The sequence below is a fragment of the Anopheles moucheti genome, chromosome 3 (genome assembly GCF_943734755.1).
Source record: "Anopheles moucheti chromosome 3, idAnoMoucSN_F20_07, whole genome shotgun sequence".
Taxonomy (NCBI): domain Eukaryota; kingdom Metazoa; phylum Arthropoda; class Insecta; order Diptera; family Culicidae; genus Anopheles; species Anopheles moucheti.
The window spans coordinates 75508252-75527933 of NC_069141.1; the positions used below are offsets into that span (position 1 = coordinate 75508252).

Below are 19682 nucleotides of genomic sequence, written 5' to 3' on the forward strand. Positions count from 1 at the left end.
TTTTGGTCATATTTCTCGATCAAGTAAGTTAATCATTGAACAAACTTGAGGATGTTCCCGGGTTCTGGAGAAATTTTGGTCGAAAGATTTGTAATTCGCTTGCAGTCCGGATCTAAACCCTTTGTATTCTTCGATGTGATCGTATATTAAAGACCAAACCAGCAACTCATCTCACCTGTTGGAGTCTTCTGGATTGTAGGAGTTTGTGGAGCCGGGCTCCAGGAGCCCATAGTCTGTAAGAGAGATAAAAGCGGTAAGAGAGTTGTGATCGGTAGAAAGAAGTGTTTGCTGCGATCAAAAGGAGCTTATGCTGATTTCTTCCGATCTCTTTGGTCGGAAGATCGTTGCTTTCTCTGATGTAACGTATCGTTTTCTTTGACGGTTTCTCATTATTTAGCAAAGAAGTAATTAAGCGCCATAACCCATCCAAGGGTAGTATTTTAAAAATTTTATTAAGCCAAAAATGTTAGAAAATAAATTATCGAGGAAAGTAGGAAGGTGCTAAGGAAAGTGTGTGTTCGCGTGTGCGACAGTGCACACACAACCAAAAACGGAATCGCTTTCTGCCATCAATCCGCACACCCTCACTATATTTTCCAACATCATTTTCCGCCATCGCACTAATCTAGATCGAAAGAAACATCACATAAGTGTTTGCGTTTGTGTGTATGTTTGATTATTACTTTTAACACTCGTATTGCCCTATTTTCATCACTGTTGTTTACTGACTATTTAAATGACTGACGGCCACGCCCAATGTTCTCGTAATGCTGAGGATGCCCGTTTGTGGCGTTCGCACACACTACTGACCTACGCTACGGGATCGATCGTTGATGTTATTCGTAATTAAATCGTATCTAATACATATTGGATGTGCCGACTGCACCGAAATGCTCTACGTACTTGCGCATGTATATATTGTAACTTCAATCCCCGACGCTTCGTCTTCCACGTCAAAGAACTTGAAAGCGAATGATTAAGTGTGCTCACGGTGTGCGGTTGTATATTAACTATTTGCTTGCTTTTGCAACAGCAACGTTTGGAGAATAGTTGTGTGAAAGAAAACAAAACGCTTGATCAATGTGCAAACACATACGCACAGCGAGCGAATAGAAGAAAGAAGTTGCAATTTCAACTGTTTGGTTCATCGGTTCACGTCCTCCGTAGATACTAACATGGTTTTCTACACCTCCAACTACATTCGAACTTCAAACGCTACCATTATCTTAGTATAGTCGGAGTATTTGGGCTTCGTTTAAGTCATTGAAAACATTGCTTACCATTTGCGTTCTATCCGTAATTCATTGTTTTGTCGATTTATATTTGCAACAAATTTGTATGCCGTGTATCAAAGAGTGTGGTGTGTACCAAACTACTCTCAAACATGATGTATATATATATAATATATTTGTTATGTTCGTGATTTTCTGCATATACGCATTTAACTTCGTGTTTCGAGGCTTTTTTCTGTTTTCAGGTTAAGATACTTTATGCAAATGCAGTAAAATACTGTTGATATTGTTTCTTTTTTTTGTTTGTTTTCCTTTTATAAGAATAATCTTATCGTTAGACGCTAATATCTCTGGCTAGCTTTAACGGGCTAAATTTAAGCAGCGGCCACTCCTTCGTGTGGCCCGCGACTCTACTATCTATTTTAAATATTAAGCGCTCACAAGGTGAGGCATAAAAATATATACTTCTATCTCTATCTTAGGTTTGGAAGGAAGAGTGCTTTTAAACGGATAGCGGTAAGAGCTAGTTGGAAATGGGAAAGGGCATTAAGCATATGTAATCATTGTATGCATTTTTTAATTCTATGTGCAATCATTTTGTTTTATCTCGCTCTACATTGTGGTTTTCTTATCCTGCAAGCATCTCAACTCGCTCCGAAAGGTATTAAGTGGGGATGGTGCATACACACTGTGGGCTATTATCAACTTTCACTACACAGGTGCATGTGTAACTGTGATGATGATCGAGGTAATACCAGCTTAAATATGATCTCTTAAGTTCTACAGAAAAAAGAACTGCATTAACCTCTGAATAATAATACCACTTCTGTATTGAGGGCGCTAATCTGGGTTGCTCCTCTACACTACCGTGTGTTACCTGCCTGTCCCCCGCGATGCCACAGGTGTGTCGATGTGCATTGTTTCTTTTGTTGCTTTTCCGAATCCGTTGCATTATTTCACTGTTCGCCGGTCGCTTATTTGATATTCATTGGTTAAGTTATGCTTTTTGCACCTTTCGTAAACGAAAAGCGGACACATGTTTTGTATCTTCGCTTGGATTCTAAACTAATTCTTCCTAATATTATTCCATTTCAATGCTGGTTATGTAAATTAAAGCTTACGCTGTAAATTGCTCTTGATAATGTGCGCACACTCTATTGCAATCGGTGCACGGCAAACGTAAAGTGCCTCAAACATAGATTCACTCAATGAAAGTTGCAATCGATTTCCTGTCGCAATGGGCGTTGAATATGATGCAAAACTGGTAGCTAATTCGTTTTACAAATTATGCATTATTTACTGCTGCTTATATTACGCTACACATGTAAACGTAAAACCTGTTTACCTAACTCCCAAAAAGGTAGATTCTCTCGATTCAGATTGTCACAAAAATTGGGTACAGAATGGGTTGTTTTTTTTTAATGATCGCATTCATCCTAATGGCGATCTATTCTATTCACACACGCGTGTGTTGGTGTATGGTTTGTAAGTAAATGTCTATTGCTTCATATGTGTAAATAACGGCCTTTCGCACGACGGGACCGGTACCGAAATCCCATTAAAATTAAGTGTAGTAAGTCAAGTGTGTGTTTTTTTTAAACGAAAAATTACCTATTAAAATTGGATAAGAAGCGTTTCCTTGTGTTTTTGTTTTGCATTACCCGGTTGGGCTGTAACTTCATAATTTATATTTGAAATTTCTGTCTGTATATCTCCCCATTAAGACAGGCATCACCTTAGAGTAGACGGTTACGCTAAGAAGAGATCAGACTGGTCCTCCATACAAGACATTCGCTGGTCGAAACGGCCACCATTGCATTGGGTGGGGTGTTTGTGCGCACAGTGCCATAAATAAACAATCGTTAATTGAAAGGAATCTTTATCGATCCGCCCCGCAGGTGCAGGCTTTCCTCGATGCCGGATGTTTTGCAACGATTCGTTCAAAGCGTACAGTACTCCACCATGCTGGGTATGGTTTTCAGCAGCTCCTCTATGTTATGTTCCCGCAGATGGGCCACCAGCGCATCGCTCGATGATTGCAACTGCTTTACGAACGTTTGTAAATTTTCCACTAGCTCTTTCGTCATCGATTCACCGTTCAGCGTGATCTGTTCGGCAATCTTTGCACCAACGCCGGCTTGTATCAGCAGCGCATCCAGTGCGTTACTCTCGGTTGCTGCTTTGTTGTGGAAAATGGTGGTCAAAATGCTCAGGGCGATCAGTGCCTCATTTTGCATCACCAGGTGTGTTGACGCGAGCATACCGACCATGCTAGCGACCGCTCCCTCGATCGATACGAATTTCCGCAAACCGGTATCATCCATCGTTTGCTGATCGGCTTCCTTCTGGCGGTAGGCATGTTTGATCAACCAAGCCATCAATCGCAACGACTCACCGAGCACTCCCGTGAATTCTGATGTTTGGCTCCAGTGGACTAGCTGTTTGACTAGCTTCTCGTTTTGCAGTAGCTCCGAGGCAAGTTTTTCTGTTAAAGAAATACACTATCGTTACTGAACTGTATGTAGAAAAGGGAAATGAATAGTCACCTTGTCCATCGACGGTCATGCGTAATGTACCGAGCAGTTTGAAAACTACTGGCGCTTGGTGTATTTCCAGCATTGGCAATATGATGTCCACCAAACCCGCCTCTATAACGGCGGCCTTGTTCGGTTTCGGGATTACCAAGTTTTTTAGCGTGCTTAGTAGCGCGTGCTGCAGCGTCATCTGATGTTCGGTTCCATTGTTTTTGGCCAAGATTGCTACAAAATTGTAATGTAAGGGTGCAATTAATTATCAGAGTCATTGTACACAATATCGGCTATGCTTTCACTTACACAGCAGTTTGTGCATTATTTTCTTCTCCACCATATGGATGCAGTGACTGTCCGTTCGGGCAAAATTGCCAAGAGCAAGCACCCCGGTAGTCAGCAGCTCCACATCGTACGAATCCAGCCAATCTTCCATGCATTTCAGTAATGGTGTTGAGTAGAGATAGTGCATCGATTTGTCTGTAAAGTAATAATAAAACGTTACAAACGTACCTAAACTACGACAAGCTTCCATTCATCCAAAGCTTCTTACCTCCCGTCAGTATGAGAACAATCAAGTCGCAAGCCAGTTTCATCAGCACACGTGCCTCGTCCGTGTTGGCAAACGTTTTGTACTTTTCCAACAACTGGTAGATCGTTTCACAGAGACCTTCTTCCGCCAGCAGCAGCTTAACATCATCATTCTGTGCCTCGTAATGTAGCAAAGCGAGACACGATTCGGCAATATCCGGATTGGTACATTTGGCCAATATCTTTGCGATCGTTTTGTTAAGCGAAGGTGCAAAGTACAGATCGCTTATCTGCTCGGTTAAGATGCTCAGCGGAGGCAGAATGCTCAACAGCAGCTCCTCATGCTGATCGACATCCGCCAAACAACGGGTTAGTATCTTTTCCAGCTTTTCAATCAGCTTTAGCTCAACCGCCCGTTCGGCAATCTCATCACTGCCCAGGAGGTAGTTGGAAATGAGACCACACCGCACGCGTACGAACTGATCGCGATCCTCGTCGTCCGTATTCACATCGTAATCGAGTAGCGCAAAGATATGCTTATCCGCACCAAGCTCTTTGATGATGTTCCGTGCGTCATCGTTTGCGTAGCAAATGTTGCCCAACGCTCGGCAAATTTGTGTCGCCAGTTCGAGCGATGCGTCTTTTGCGGTGCTTTCCTTCGCACTTGCCGGAATTTGGAGCAATTCCGTCAGCCGGCGTATGACGTCCTCCTTCGAGAACTTGGTTCTTTGATTATCGGTTTTTGCCACCTCGGCAATGCAACGGGCCACCTGTATCTGCACGCTCACATTGTTCAGCTGCAGCAGCTCGAGCAGATCGTTCTTAATGTCGTATTTATCACAGAGGTTCGTTTCCGCGTCGGAAATTTGCTTCAGCAAGGGTAGGGCACGTTCTGAACTTTTCTCCAACGTTGCGTTCTTCAACCCGGCGATGATTTCATCCATTTCAGCTGTTAACAGAACGATAAGAATGATAGGGACTGAGTGAATTTCTACTGTTTCAAAGTTCACGAAGAGCGTGAACAATTTCAATACTGAATTTTGTCAGGAGTAAAGAGAACCGAGGGCACACCCGATTAGAGGTTTAAAGTTTATGGTTTCACCGATGCCAGATGTGCATTAAATCGGTCGTATATTCTTCGCACCGCACTGTTCGTATACGTTTGGGTTGATGCCTTTATTTTCCCTGCACCACGAAACAATGCTGCAACCGCAAATGTAAACAGTGCCCCGCGCATAGACTTCTGACGCCCTTTGGTGCGATGCGTTTAAGTGATAAAAATAACATCAACTCTCTGGAACAAAACAGGAGTTTGTTTTCCGCATTCTAGCACAACATATTTAAGTTGGATTCAATGTGAATCGCAGGACACTTTGATTTAGACCTAAAAAATTCCCTTCACGTAGATGCATTCCATTCACTCCGTTTATCGATCGGGAATCAAACTGGGTTGCTACGGATGCTTGCGTTGGCGTTACCTTCCATCCTGTTAGCCGGATCCGCGTTGTGTGGTCTGCGAGATGTGTACGTTAGTAATGTGCGCAAAATCCAGCTTTCAATGCATCTAGAACTATCAACACTCTGCAGGTTTTGACGCCACAAGCGGTATACTGTTCACTCAACACTTAATATGCGGAATATAGTCGTTCGGAAGGAATAATGCAAAATTTGCTCTGCTTTTCCACTCTTGCCTCCAAGTCCGAGTTTAATTAAAAACATTCCAACCAAAGTCAAACGGCGCAGCTTACCCAAGCAACAGTGCTGTCACTTCGCTACTGACGGAAACGTGGAAAGGCGGTGGTCTCGTTCGAACTGATCCGACAGAAAATATTTACTTCTGTGATCTTGGACAAAAAAAACGCAAAGCCGCATCGCAGACTCTGGGATTGTAGACTTTGTTTCAAAACGAGAGAAGACTGGGTAAAGCTGTTTCTTTAAAAAGTTATGCAAATGTAATTTAAAGTCTAAATAGTACGGACTGGCCGTTCTCATGAGTATGACACAAAACTCAAATCTAGAGCAATTCACTGTCAGAAGTAAGAAATTAAACATCTTTTAGTCGTTGCGAAAAGATTTAGCAGTTTCTAACAGTAAGTAAACATCTTTGTCATCCGAGCAGCCTGCTGGAAACTGTTATTTGGTTATTCTGAAAGTTGTGCATAAAGATCTAGACTGCTTAAAAAAGATTAAGTCAGAACGTATTGGACCGACCAGCAAGCAACAGCTCGTTTAATCTTTTGGTGTCTTGAGAATTTGTAACGGAGTTGATTTAAATAAAGTAAATAAGTAGTACATCCTGCGTTCGCCCCATCCTCCCGTATCATCGATGCGGATTTTCTTCGCCACTTCGACTTGTTAGTCGACCTTAAAAGAAACCAGATCGATAACACTACCAGCCACCAAACCATCGGTTCCTTAACTCGGGTACAGCTAACTTAAGAGTACAGCTCGACTAAATCCTTCGACGCTACGTCACCATACGCAGAACTACTAAAAGAATTTCTAGAACCACGTAAAGTTCAACCACTTGGTTTTTTATCTAAGAAATTTGACAAAGCGCAACTCCGGTATAGTACCTATGATCGGGAACTGACTGCAATCTTTCTAGCAATTCGGCATTTCAAATATATGCTAGAAGGTCGAGATTGTCATGTAAACAACGACCACAAACCCATAATTTTCGCCTTTCGTCAGAAGCTGGACAATGCTTCAAATCGCCAGGCTCGCCAGCTTGATTACATAGGCAAATAACAGATATTCGACACGTTGAAGGAAAAAATAACGTAGTAGCCGATCTACTCCCTAGAATCGCTAGTACTCGCTCAACATCTATTCTCGACTACGATGAATTAGCAGGAGGCCAGCAACACGATGTCAAACTAGAATCAATTCTGAACGGTACTAAGAAGTCATCCTTGCAACTGAAATTTTTCATCGTGCCTGGCGGCAGTAAATAAATTTATTACGATTATTCTACCAATCGAATTTGTCCGTTTGTCACCGAACATTTCCGTGACACCGCGCTACAAGTCACTCATAGTTTATCTCATCCAGGGTCACGAGCTGTGGTCAAATTGATTAGTCAACGATTCGTTTGGCCTAGCATTCGCCGCGACAGCGCAGCATTCGCCAGGAACTGTCTACTATGTTAACGTTCTCAAATGACACGGCACACGAAGTCACCGCTCTCTCAGTACTCTTCACTGGATCAACGCTTCTCACCCATAAACATCGACAGTATCGGGTCATTTCCGCCAAACAGAGGACAACGTTATTGTTTAACTATTATTGATCGATACAGCAGATGGCCTGAAACTGTTCCTATTCCGGACATCACAGCTTCAACTATTGCTGACTTCTTGCTACATGGATAGCCCTTTTCGGCGTACCGAGTTACATCACATCCGATCAAGGAAGACGATTTGGGACAGCCGGTGCAGAGCAGCAGAGTTCGCCAGGTTTGAAGACAAGGAGGCTGATCCCGAACATCAGTTCATGGGTTGGCCGCAAGCACGAGGAAATAGATTTCTATCTTACCCAAGTCCTAACGGGACACGGGTTCCTGCGGAGCTACTTCGTCAACAAAGGTATCCTGGAGGGCTCGCCTAACTGCCCGGTGTGTGAGCATGACGTGGAAGATGTCGACCACGTGATGTTCCATTGTCCACGGTTCGCCCGAGCACAACATGAGATGCAGCAACAGAGCCACACCCGCTTGACGATGGACAACCTTGCCACGGAAATGTGTGCCAGCCGCAGCACATGGGAAGCAGTCCGGACGGCCGCACGGACAATCTTCAAAAGCCTCCAAGTGAGGTGGAATGAGGAGAGTCCGCCGACGGCCAGAAGACGACGGCAGCAGCGACGGAGGAACGCGGATCAACGGGGGCAGCAATAGCGGCCCCCGCCACCAACAACACCAGGACAACGGAAAACAGAAGCAGCAGCGGTAGCGACGAGTAACCAGAGCAGCAGCAGGAGCTAGGACCCACCCGAGAGTGGCGGCCACGGACGGGTGGATTCGGAACAACAGCAGCAGCAGCAGACGGAAGACACGAAGCGGCAGCAGCAGCGAGGACAACCAGGAAGGACGACGCAGCAGTGCGCAACAGCAAGGGTGCTACGCACACACGACCCCGCATGGAGTACTACGCACATCAGCGCATCGGCAGGGTTCGGATCAGGTCGAGGAGTGGTTTAGTGCGGTTGCATCGGTTGCTTGACTCGCTTCACGGGTCAAGCTTCATGATGAATCCCACATAACCCATCTCGAGGGGCGGTGTCTAGCCGCGATATGCCCCTCTAGGTGGGTACCTTTTGAAGGTTCCCTCCCCGTTAACAAAAAAAAAAAAAAAAAAAGACGACGACGATTTGAGAAGACGATTTGAGTTTTCACTTTTCACTGAGCTCACGCGACTTCTCGATGCTAAACATCTTCGTACCACGTCGTATCATCCACAGACCAACAGGATCATCGAACGGTTTCACAGAACGCTAAAAACGTCCATCCTTTGCCATGATCCTACTCACTGGTGTGAGCATCTCTCAGTGATACTACTAGGCTTGTGCAGCGCTTATTGGACCGACCGGCAATCAACAGCTTGTTTAATCGTTTGGTGTCTTGAGAAGTTGTAACGGAGCTGATTTAAATAAAGTAAATAAGTAGTACACCTAGCTAATATTTGTTAATTTGCTATTTTCAGTAAGCCAGCGATGGAACGTATTTTCTTGCATTGATAAAGCTTTTGAAAAGTTAAACGATAAAAAGGCCCAAGCTCGTGGGGCCGTATCCACATGGGCGTAAAACTGTCGTTGTTAATACAGAACTTCGGGTCGGCTCGGCTCTGCTGGATCCGCGTCGGTTGTCAAATTTTCCGCGGTTGCTCTCCCGCAGAGTTGTCCATCTTGAACAAAGCCACGTTTTCGCGCTTGTTTAACAGTCTGCCGCGGAGATTTGACAGCTTGTCGTGGAGATTTGACAGCCGACCGCGGCGAGGTGGCCTAGAAGTTATACGCGTTTTCCGCAGTTTTTCGGCGGCCGCGGTCCGTGTGTAGTCGGCCTGAGAAATTGTCTTGTCCTAGCGAAAAAAAGATTAGAACAAAAGAAAATCATCAGCTTCTACTACCGGAAGATACTTTTTTTTATATGACTTCTGACGGACTTAGATCGACCGATCGTGCAAAGAAGTAGTGTCAGTAGTTTAGCTTGCATTTGAATAGCTTTTTTATGTAAATAGCTTTGTAAATGGATATCATTCATGTATGACCTAGGACGAATGGCGATGAGCACGGATAAACGGGTTGTCACAATCATTTGTTACGTGGGAATTCGAGAAATTTTGACAACTTCACATGGTGGGCCACGTAACATAGCTGTCAAACACCACTTTCGCATCTTTTCCTCCTTTCGCTCAGTTTCGGGTATCGGTGGTGCATATTTTTACTTTGATTGTGGCCAAGTTGTGGATAGTCTTCGCTGAAAGCAATCGCCACGTTAGCCTAAAACGTAAGCATTCGTTTCGTTAATTGTGCACCATCTGTGGATAAAGGATTTTCCAATGCACAGGCTGTAAACGATGAGGGTGTGAAGTGCGTGCGATATTGTACGATTTCTGGTCGCAGCGCCTGTGGTGTCTCTTGATTGGCAATGTAAAATGATTACGAAAATCAGCTCTCGGTTCGTGATGAGTTGGAAGTGGTGTTGTGTATGGTGTTGGGTGTAGGGATTTTCTCGAAATCAACGGTGAACCGTTGCTTACATTATAGTGCGTATGATGAAAAGAGTTGCTGTTTGGGGTGGAACAGTTTGGTGCAAAGTTGAAGCAAGAATGAAAAAAAAAAACACACACACGTCCAGAACTGCCCCTTGGAAACGCATTATGTATGGTTCATTGATTGAGTGGGCCATTCGGTTACTCATGCAGTGGTTCCTTCGAAAGGGGTTGTTTTTTGGAACCTATGTTTGCGGAATGTATAAATGTGTGCGAGTGTGTGTGTGTGTTTAAGTGTCCTTAAACCGATGGTCACCGTGTTATGGCGAAAGGAATTGCTGTCTGTTTGGTTTCTTGAATGAAATTAATGTCCTCGAGCTCGACTCGACATTCATAATCCCATTGGCTTTCCCAACGGCCTTCGTCGCATGGTCGCACGATGGTGGCGGTGGGGTGTGTGTATGTTTGCATATCTGTGTGTGTGTGTGTGCCTCATAAAGGAAGCATAGCTCCATCACAAAGTGGGTCATTAACATCGCAGAAGGACACTCGTGGATCGAATGACGATCGATGTGTTGTATTGCATTGTTTCGAATTCCGTGTCAGCACAGAGACCACAGTCATTGACTAGATGGTTTATTGGTCCAATATCAGTTATTTATTTAATGATTCAATTAACGAAACTCATTTCTAAATTGATGGAACGCAGGTAACTTTGCGCTAGCTAGAGTTGGACAGAAACAACGATCGCACATCTTTGCAGATCATCTACGTTTGCATATTATTGACGTATAATCACGATCGTGCGTCATCATCACAGTGATTCAGCTATAAAGTTTTGGGATTTGTGTGTTTGCCTTGACGAATTTAGCTTCCTGAGCCCCTTTATCAAGTGTGACGAAGCCAATGTAGTTTAAAACTAGCATATAGCTTGGTTTTATTCTTTCGCTTTCAATTTTACACACAATTTACAATTTCTCAGACACATTTTCTTTGTTTCCTTGAATAATTCGAATGTGGAAAGTTAATTTTACGACGTCGACGAAGCTGCGAATGAAGAATTTTTATCACTGCCTCGCTTATCTTGATATGTGTCGAGTGCTTGAATGGTTTTAATTTTACCTACAGTTGGAACAAGGCTTTTATTTCTATGTAGTGTGTTAATTATCTACTCTTGTAATCATCTGAAATGTAGCAAAGATTATCAACAGATATACAAAAATTACATAAAGCAAATTAAAGCCACCACGTTTAGGTTTGCTCTACCTTATCTTTGAAGCCCTTTTTGTGAAATTTTACGTGACATTTGAACGGTTGGAAACTAGATTGCTTTTGTGTACTCTCACTATCCCAAGGCACGTGGCCAGACATGTGCTGGTCGTTCGAAAAGTTAGGACAAGTGCATCAATGACACTCGGTATAGAAACTAGCTTGGAATCATTGCTATAAACAGTCTAGATTGGACCGTTCAGATTTTCTGCCATGGCCTGCTGAATTGCCCCGTGATAAGACAAGATCGTTTTGCCCCATCCCAATATGCCTTTCTACGAAACGCACTAGTCATTGTATGCTACTGGACGTTGTTCGCTGTCAAGTTTACTGCGGGTTGAAGGAAGTTCATTTGAACGCATCGCCTTGAAACGAACGCAGTAACCAGTGGCACATTTTCTGCAGCAGGTTAGAAATAACGCGGAATAAGTAGTATACCGCTGTTGTTGTAGTGGTGAAGCATCCCTGCCACCCTCAGGTGGAATAACATTTCACGAACAGTCGCTTTTTGGCTGTGTGTATTTGTATGTTGCTGACACTGAAATATTGCTGATGAACTTGTAATTACCAACGCACGTGTGTATTCATCGTTGGAATGCAGCACACACATACACACTTGGCTGTTTTTTTTGCAATTCCAAATGATCTGTTTATATTACAATTAATCAGTAACGAAGCTGCTGTCTGTTGCCGATTCGATGGCGTCATGTTGAGAGAGAATCCATCAGGTTTATGGACCCGTCAGGACAGTTTGCTAGAGAATGCGTAGAAAGGGTTCATCTAGAGAAGAATATATTTCAAAACAATGATATGTGAAAAGGATTACATTAGCCAAACTGTTTTGTTATTTCTCGTAAAGTGGATTGTCTTAAACATTACTTATTTCTATCTTTTAGCTAACAGCAAAACGTCTCTTACATCTGGATGATGTCTTATCCACCACAATATTATGGAATGCCAAATGGTTTCCCACACACTTCCAATGGCCAAAATCAACAGCACCAGTTTCCACAACAACAGCAAAGCCAAGATCAGCAGCACTATACAAATCGACCGGGAGATGCAACAAATCCACCCAAAGGGCCGATGCTGCCCAACGGACCACCGGCGCCGATAGTAAATAGTCAACCAACTGTAGCTCAACCAATGAATGCTGTTGCGGGGGCACAACTACCCCCGAAAGCACACCCATCCATGCCGCCGCAAGAAGCGATGCCGGTCCAGCAACAGCCGAACAGTAACTGGGTGCAAAATTGGGCAGCTACCAATGGCAACAGTACCACCTCGTCACGTACATCATCACCGGCTTTGGGAAGCAATGGTATGCCACCGATGGCCGGTGCTACCAAGGTAGCTCCCATCTCGTCCGAGGCAGTCCGGGGTTACGCAAATAACAATAACAATCTTCCGCCGATGGCATCTAGTCAAAGTCAAGCAGCACCGACGGTGTCTCAGGCTGCAGCTGGTTACAACGTCAGTCCGAACAATAATTGGTCCAGTGGGAACAAGCTGAATGTTGCTGGTGGAGTCAATCACGTTAACACACCACCGAAAAGTGCATCGGGCATGTCGACGCCGCTGAATGCGTCTACGCCCACTTTAACCGGTCCGACCGTACTGAGCGGACAGCAGCAAGCTATGCAAAAGCTGACGTCTAGCGTACAGGATCTGAGTCTTCAGCGGCCACCTGTGATGGGTAGTGTTCCGCAACCAGCTGGTACCGTAACGCATCAACAGAACTTCCCGCAAGCGCAACAACTTTCAACACCTATGACTAATGGCAACAGTGGACAGACGGGGACAAATGTTAACAGCAGCAGTACAATGGCTGCGTCGAATTCTTCCACGCAAATGGGAATGAATCACCGGGCATATGGTCATGTACCGCCAGCTATGAATCAACAATATCAATCCCCTCAACAAACGCAGCCCCTTCATCAACCGCAGCCACAACAGCAACAACCTGCTCCATCTTCTATACCCCAAGGCCCACCACCAATGACAAATGGACCGGGCAGTACTAATTATGCGTACGGTTCTGTTGGTGCGGTAACAACACAGCAACCACAGCCGCAACAACAATCGCCACCGATGCAACAACAACCACAACATCCAGCTCTTTCCCAAGGGCCACCAATGGCAAAAGGTCCAGTCGGCTCTAATCAAATCGTTAATGCTGGTATGCTCACATCACAACAACATCCTGCGGGAAATTTGAATGCTCCCCCAACAACGGCACCGATGACTGGGAATGTACCCAGCGGAGGACAACAACCGCTAATGAAAAGGCCAATGTATCCCCCGACATCAAATTTGCCACCGTTAGGTGCGAACAGTGGCCAAGGTCAGTCTCAGAATGCTTACAGCAGTATGCCGCAACAACCCGGTGTTCCTATGCAGTCGCAACAGCAACAACAACATCATCAACAGTATCAGCAGCAGCAACAGTATCAGCAACATCAACAACAACAACAGCAGCAGCAGCAGCAACAAATGCATCAGCTTCACCAACAACAACAGCATCCTCAGCAACAGATGCATCAACAACAACAGCATCAACAGCGAAATGATGCAGGTGGATATTATCCGCGGAACGTTGTGCGCAGCGGGTTTGATAGGTTGTGGGGTACCAACACCATTGATTTGCTGCAAAATCGTAACGTTTTACCCACCGATCGAGTTATACCACCGCCAATCCATTTGGTGAATCCACTCCATAGCTCGGTCAATTGCAATCCGGAGTAAGCATAGCAATGTTTTTTAATGTTTTAATGTTTCGTTTCATGCTAATGGTTTTTGAAATATGTTTTCAGCATATTCCGATGCACCCTGAACAAGATACCGGAATCGTTATCGTTGCTGAACAAATCTCGTTTGCCGTTGGGGTTATTGATTCATCCGTTCCGAGACTTAAATGTAAGAAATTGTACAGAAGAGGCAAGTAGTAGTATAGCTCAAGTAATAACACCTTTGTTTTGTTAAACGCCTTAGTACAACCAATTAATTAATAGTAATGTTTAAGAATTGTACCGCCATACGGTAAATGGTAGCAGCAGAAACAAGTGAATCTAACGTTCAATTTCTTTTTGTAAAACTTTCAGAACTTGCCGGTCATATCGTGTAATGCAATTGTGCGCTGCAAAACATGCCGAACGTACATTAATCCGTTCGTGTTTTTTACTGATAGTAAAAAGTGGCAATGTAATCTTTGTTATCGAACTAACGAACGTATGTATACGTTTTCCTGTATAATTTTCTTTAGTAATGAACACATCAATTAAATTAAGTCTTGTATCTTCCCACTTCTTACAGTACCAGAAGAGTTCCAGTACGATCCCGTCACCAAAACCTATGGCGATCCAACCAGAAGGCCTGAGATCAAATCCAGTACGATAGAATTTATTGCTCCATCGGAATATATGGTATGATGTCAATTAATATGCCATTTATGGTATGGTATGGTAATGATTTGATAACGCATATTGTTTTGCTTTGCAGTTGCGTCCACCACAACCGGCCATCTATTTGTTCCTGTTGGACGTATCGTCGCTAGCACAGCAGTCGGGCTATTTGTACACGGTTTGCAATACCCTGATGGAACATTTAGACAATCTTCCCGGTGATGCCCGCACGCAGGTCGGTTTCATTGCGTACAACAGTGCTATCCATTTCTACAACATTTCCGAAGAATACAATCAACCGCATGAAGTGACGGTTTTGGACGTTGACGGTAAATTATAGCACGATTCGTTTTGAGTGATGGTTTTCAATTACATTTAAACTCTCCTTCTTCTCTACTCTGCTCCAAATAGACGTTTTTCTTCCGTATCCGGACAATCTGCTAGTGAATTTGAAGGAGTGCAAAGAAATGATCATGCAGCTGTTGAAACAGTTGCCGAAGCGATTCGAACACACACACGACACGCACAGTGCATTGGGAGCAGCTTTACAAGTTGCATATAAGCTGATGGTAAGAATGTTGGATTTTATTTTATGTTTTTGTATGTAAGTTTTTCCAACGAAAAAACATAGTTTTTTGCGAGAAGCGTTGGGTAGGAAGCTAGGAAGGAAGCGATGGGATTCAGGGAGGCATTCAGATAGAAAATTCGACCTAACTCACATTAAAGTCCAGACTTGGCTCCATCCGATATTATACGATATTGTAATTAATTGCGAATTTCCGTTTGTAATTAAATTATACGCTAATATTCTCCTTTTTTGCCGTCAGATTCATTGTCGGTCTAAAAAACGATTTTTTTTTATTTAATTTGGGTTAATCATTGGTAGAGATTAGAACAAAATTAGGTAAAATTCCAAACATAGAATAAAATTCGTTGGAAATTTACTTTCAAAACTAATATAATGAATGCAAGAATGCGATGATATAACAAATATAAAATATGATTCCAAATGCTTCCTTGTAGAGCGCTTCCGGTGGACGTGTTACGGTGTTTCAAACGTGTTTACCAAACTATGGTCCAGGAGCATTGCAATCAAGGTAATAACGTGGCAGTAATGCAATTTCAAGTAATTTGAATGAATAAATGAATTTTGTTAAAAATTCTAGGGAAAATCCAAACAATCGTTCGTCGAAAGAAGTGGCCCATTTAGGACCGGCTACCGATTTCTACAAACGTCTTGCGTTGGAGTGCTCGGGTCAGCAGATTGCTGTGGATTTATTTTTACTAAATAGTCAATACTGTGATTTAGCCACTATTTGTAAGTACGATAGAACGCCGGAGCTAGCGGATATAAAGATAACGAACCATGTTCTTGCTCTTACAGCTGGCATTAGTAAATTTAGTGGTGGATGCATGCATCATATTCCGCTGTACAGTGAAACCAAGCCGCAGCTAGTGAAAACGCTACGCAAGTCTTTGGAGCGTTACCTGACGCGAAAGATCGGGTTTGAGGCAGTGATGCGCGTACGTTGCACGCGCGGATTGACAATACACACATTCCACGGTAATTTCTTCGTCCGCTCAACGGATTTGCTGTCCTTGCCGAATGTAAATCCTGACGCCGGTTTCGGCATGCAGGTAAGGTGTTGTGAGCAATATATGCGTAGCAAGCATTACATACCATGCTTTGGAAGCGCGAACACTAACGAATCGACAAACAATTCGTTTCAGATAACGTATGAAGAAAGTTTGACCAAAGTCAAGACGGTTTGCTTCCAAGCGGCACTGCTCTATACGAGCAGCAAAGCGGAACGGCGCATTCGCGTCCACACGCTATGCATACCGGTCACGGAAAGCTTATCGGAAGTGATGTACTCGGCCGATCCGCAGTGTATAGTCGGGCTGCTCTCGAAGATGGCCGTCGACCGTTCGGTTACCTCAAGCCTGTCAGATGCCAGAGATGCCTTTGTTAATGCGACCGTCGATATAATTAGCGCGTTTAGGCTAGTCCAAAATCTGGCACAAATTTCAAGCAAATTGGTGGTACCAGAAAATCTGAAATTGTTGCCTTTGTACATTTTGGCTATGTTGAAGCATGTAAGTTTTACGATGAAGCATCATTGCATGCTGTTTTGCGGCATCGGAACATGCACCGGAATAAACGTTTGCTGTTTATTTTCAGCCCGCTTTTCGAACCGGCACCAGCACTCGGTTAGACGATCGCGTGTTTGCTATGAGTGAAATGAAATCGCTTCCGTTGGATCAACTGATACGATACATCTATCCGGATTTCTATCTATTAGATTGTTTGTTCGTGTCCGGCAGCAACGGTTACGTTGACGATGGACACAAGCTGGAGCCCATCCGGTTGCAGTTATCGGCAGAGAAGTAAGTATCAGATCGTGAATTAGCGTTGTAATCATTTGGGATAACAATTGCTCTTTTTTCGTTCCTTCAGGCTAGATTCTCGATCCATGTTTTTGCTTGATTGTGGCCCGTTCATGTATATTTATATTGGTTCTAATGTGGCATCTAGCATCGTGCAGGATATTTTAGGTACGGAAATGCGAGCTGCACATGGTTGAGGAAATAAGACATTCACTTATTACGTTCTTTTATTTGCAGGATACAATTCAGTTGCCGAAATACCTGATTTCTGCATTGAGCTACCGAGCCGCAAGAATAAAGCAAGCGAAGCTCTGTTGACTTTCTTGGAAAGCATCGATGACGAAAAGCCGTACGCCTCTTATGTGCAAGTTATTCGGTAAGATGAAAAAGCCATTTGAGTACATTACATAGCATTACATTTTTGCTCGTTTCCCCCTTACAGTGATACTAGCCAATTTAGATCGGTGATGATTGAAAAGTTCGTAGATGATCGCAATCCAAATTCACTGTCGTACTACGAGTTCATGCAGCATTTAAGTGCACAGGTAAAGTAAAAGTGAAGAAAACCCCCGGATTTCGAATGAAAATGGCAACAAGAAAAAAAAACGGAGCAGTTAATATAACCGGGCATCTTCAAAGATAAAGTTATTTCGCTATTTAAAAAAAAAACCCCACTCGTATATGTATGTATTATAGCATACCAATTACTGAAAGTACTCCAAAAGTATCGTGACGCAAAACGTTTTTCTCCCCCATTCACACAGTTCATTGTCTATAGTGAAGCAAGGGATCCGAGCAGAAAATGGGTCGAACGATTTTAAAATATAAATTTAAATTACAAAAAAACGCATATGTCGAAACCATTAACACGATCCTTCAAATCGAGCTAGTAACATGAGTGTGCGTGCGTGTGTCTGTCTAGGGGCGTCGCTTTAGAATAGGTTGAACTATAATCCCGCAAGCGGTTTGTGGTCGGAATAGTCGGCACTGTTAGCAAATTATAAACAATGGAGGAACATGCTGCAAAAACAAGTCCGTAGTAGGTGGCAAGTGTGGTTGCATGTGGAGATGGAACACACATTGTCGCGTCGGAAATTATGAGTAGCTAGCGCGTGGCAGGTACGATATATATATGTAGTTTTAATTTAGGAAACAAATAACAAATAAAAGAATTATCCGATACTGAATGGGCATACACCAATGAACCAAAACCCGATTTGTTATAAGCGAAGTATAAAAAAAAACAAACAAATGTTGTAGCAATGTTAGGACAGCGGAAGGCAGAGAGACAGCGGTTTACGATCAGTTTGTTTTTCTCTCGCATAGTTAATTACAACGTTTTCCTAACACTAGGCAATTTATTCGAACCAGCACCTCAACCGTTAAGAAAAACCGTAATAGGAAATCGGTGCAAACTGTGCGGAATAATTCTAGATAACTTTACAATTTGATATATCTGATGATAGCCAACGGACGTTGTTTGATGGTAGTAACATTCGTGCAAATGGCACGTCCGTTGACAGGTGAAACTCGAAAGTAATAGTTATTGGTTCTGCTGTTGCTGTTCTGTTCTGTTTTTTTTTATTTAATGTGGTGTAAGAACCCATATGACCCTTTACCTTTGCGGTAGGTTTTCTGTATTGTTTGTGAATTGCATACAGCCAGATTAGTCCTGCTGTTGAGGTTTTCAATTAAGTCTACATTTCATATTCGAGCACTGCTGTGTTGTTAAACCGTGTGGTTATGCTTTTGGGGCTGGAAAACAAAACAACTCAACCGTGGGTAGTGGTGCAAGCTTTAGTAAGTCTTGCAAAAGGCGCATATAATGTGCACATTTTTATCATTTAGCAGTATGTTTACTTTTCATAAGTTATTCGAAGGAAGGCATCCACAAGGGGCCGATCGAGTGTAGCTTTGTTCGTGTTATATAGATGGCATAGCAAACGAACACCTAGCTGTATACTTTGTTTGGGTTTGTTTCTGCTTTACTGTTGTTTAATTTTGTGTTGTCGTTCGGTTTAGCCGTCCAGTTCGAGATATGATTGCAGAGAAACAATACACAACCCTGGAAAAATTACATTGAAAATGTAAATCGAAGCGAATTAATGTTTGCTAGTTAAGACGTTCAGGCAAAGGGGAAAGGTTCAGCATAGGCTATTGAGAAGGATTATATGTAGTATGGGGAGCTAGCTGGAGCATTCGGTGTAATGTATATCTTTATCACGTAAGGCTTATAAATTTGAGATAAAATATCGATCATCGCATCTTGTTTTTTCGGGAGACTGTCGATTGCGTATTTTATGATTCAAAATATTGAGAACAATTTATGTATTCTGAACTAAATGATGTAGTGCGTATGGACGTTTTTGAAACGGATCAATCATGTGAATCTTGAGGGAACCATCATGAGTCATGAGTCAACTCCCAAAAGATTCATGAAACATTGAGGTTATATTAATCTTGGAAGATTTATGGATCACCCAAGATCAATCTCTGAATAAAAGGAATAATTCTTGGTCTATCAAAGATTCATTATTTTAGGAATATTTCCTCTTCTCCAATCAAAACTTTATGTATACATGAAACATTTCAAATACAGGTTGTCCTCGAGACATGCGGAAT

General features: G+C 43.1%; 2 protein-coding genes across 2 annotated transcripts; one reads left to right on the plus strand and one right to left on the minus strand.

The window, feature by feature from the left end:
* Positions 1-438: 438 nt before the first annotated feature.
* Positions 439-5969, minus strand: LOC128300396 (GTPase-GDP dissociation stimulator vimar). Its single transcript, XM_053036433.1, has 5 exons — positions 5770-5969; positions 4314-5240; positions 4067-4240; positions 3779-3991; positions 439-3717 (listed from the first exon to the last, which is right to left on the minus strand). The coding sequence occupies exons 1-5, from the start codon at positions 5774-5776 to the stop codon at positions 3173-3175; spliced, it is 1866 nt and encodes a 621-aa protein (XP_052892393.1). The 5' UTR covers positions 5777-5969; the 3' UTR covers positions 439-3172.
* Positions 5970-9685: 3716 nt separating this feature from the next.
* On the plus strand, positions 9686-19343 carry LOC128302524 (protein transport protein Sec24A). The gene is made up of 15 exons (XM_053039364.1): positions 9686-9797; positions 12168-14012; positions 14085-14208; positions 14373-14499; positions 14584-14693; positions 14770-15001; positions 15084-15241; positions 15696-15769; positions 15839-15990; positions 16057-16310; positions 16404-16769; positions 16855-17060; positions 17131-17228; positions 17298-17436; positions 17503-19343. The coding sequence occupies exons 2-15, from the start codon at positions 12196-12198 to the stop codon at positions 17612-17614; spliced, it is 3969 nt and encodes a 1322-aa protein (XP_052895324.1). The 5' UTR covers positions 9686-9797; positions 12168-12195; the 3' UTR covers positions 17615-19343.
* The last annotated feature ends 339 nt before the right edge of the window (positions 19344-19682 follow it).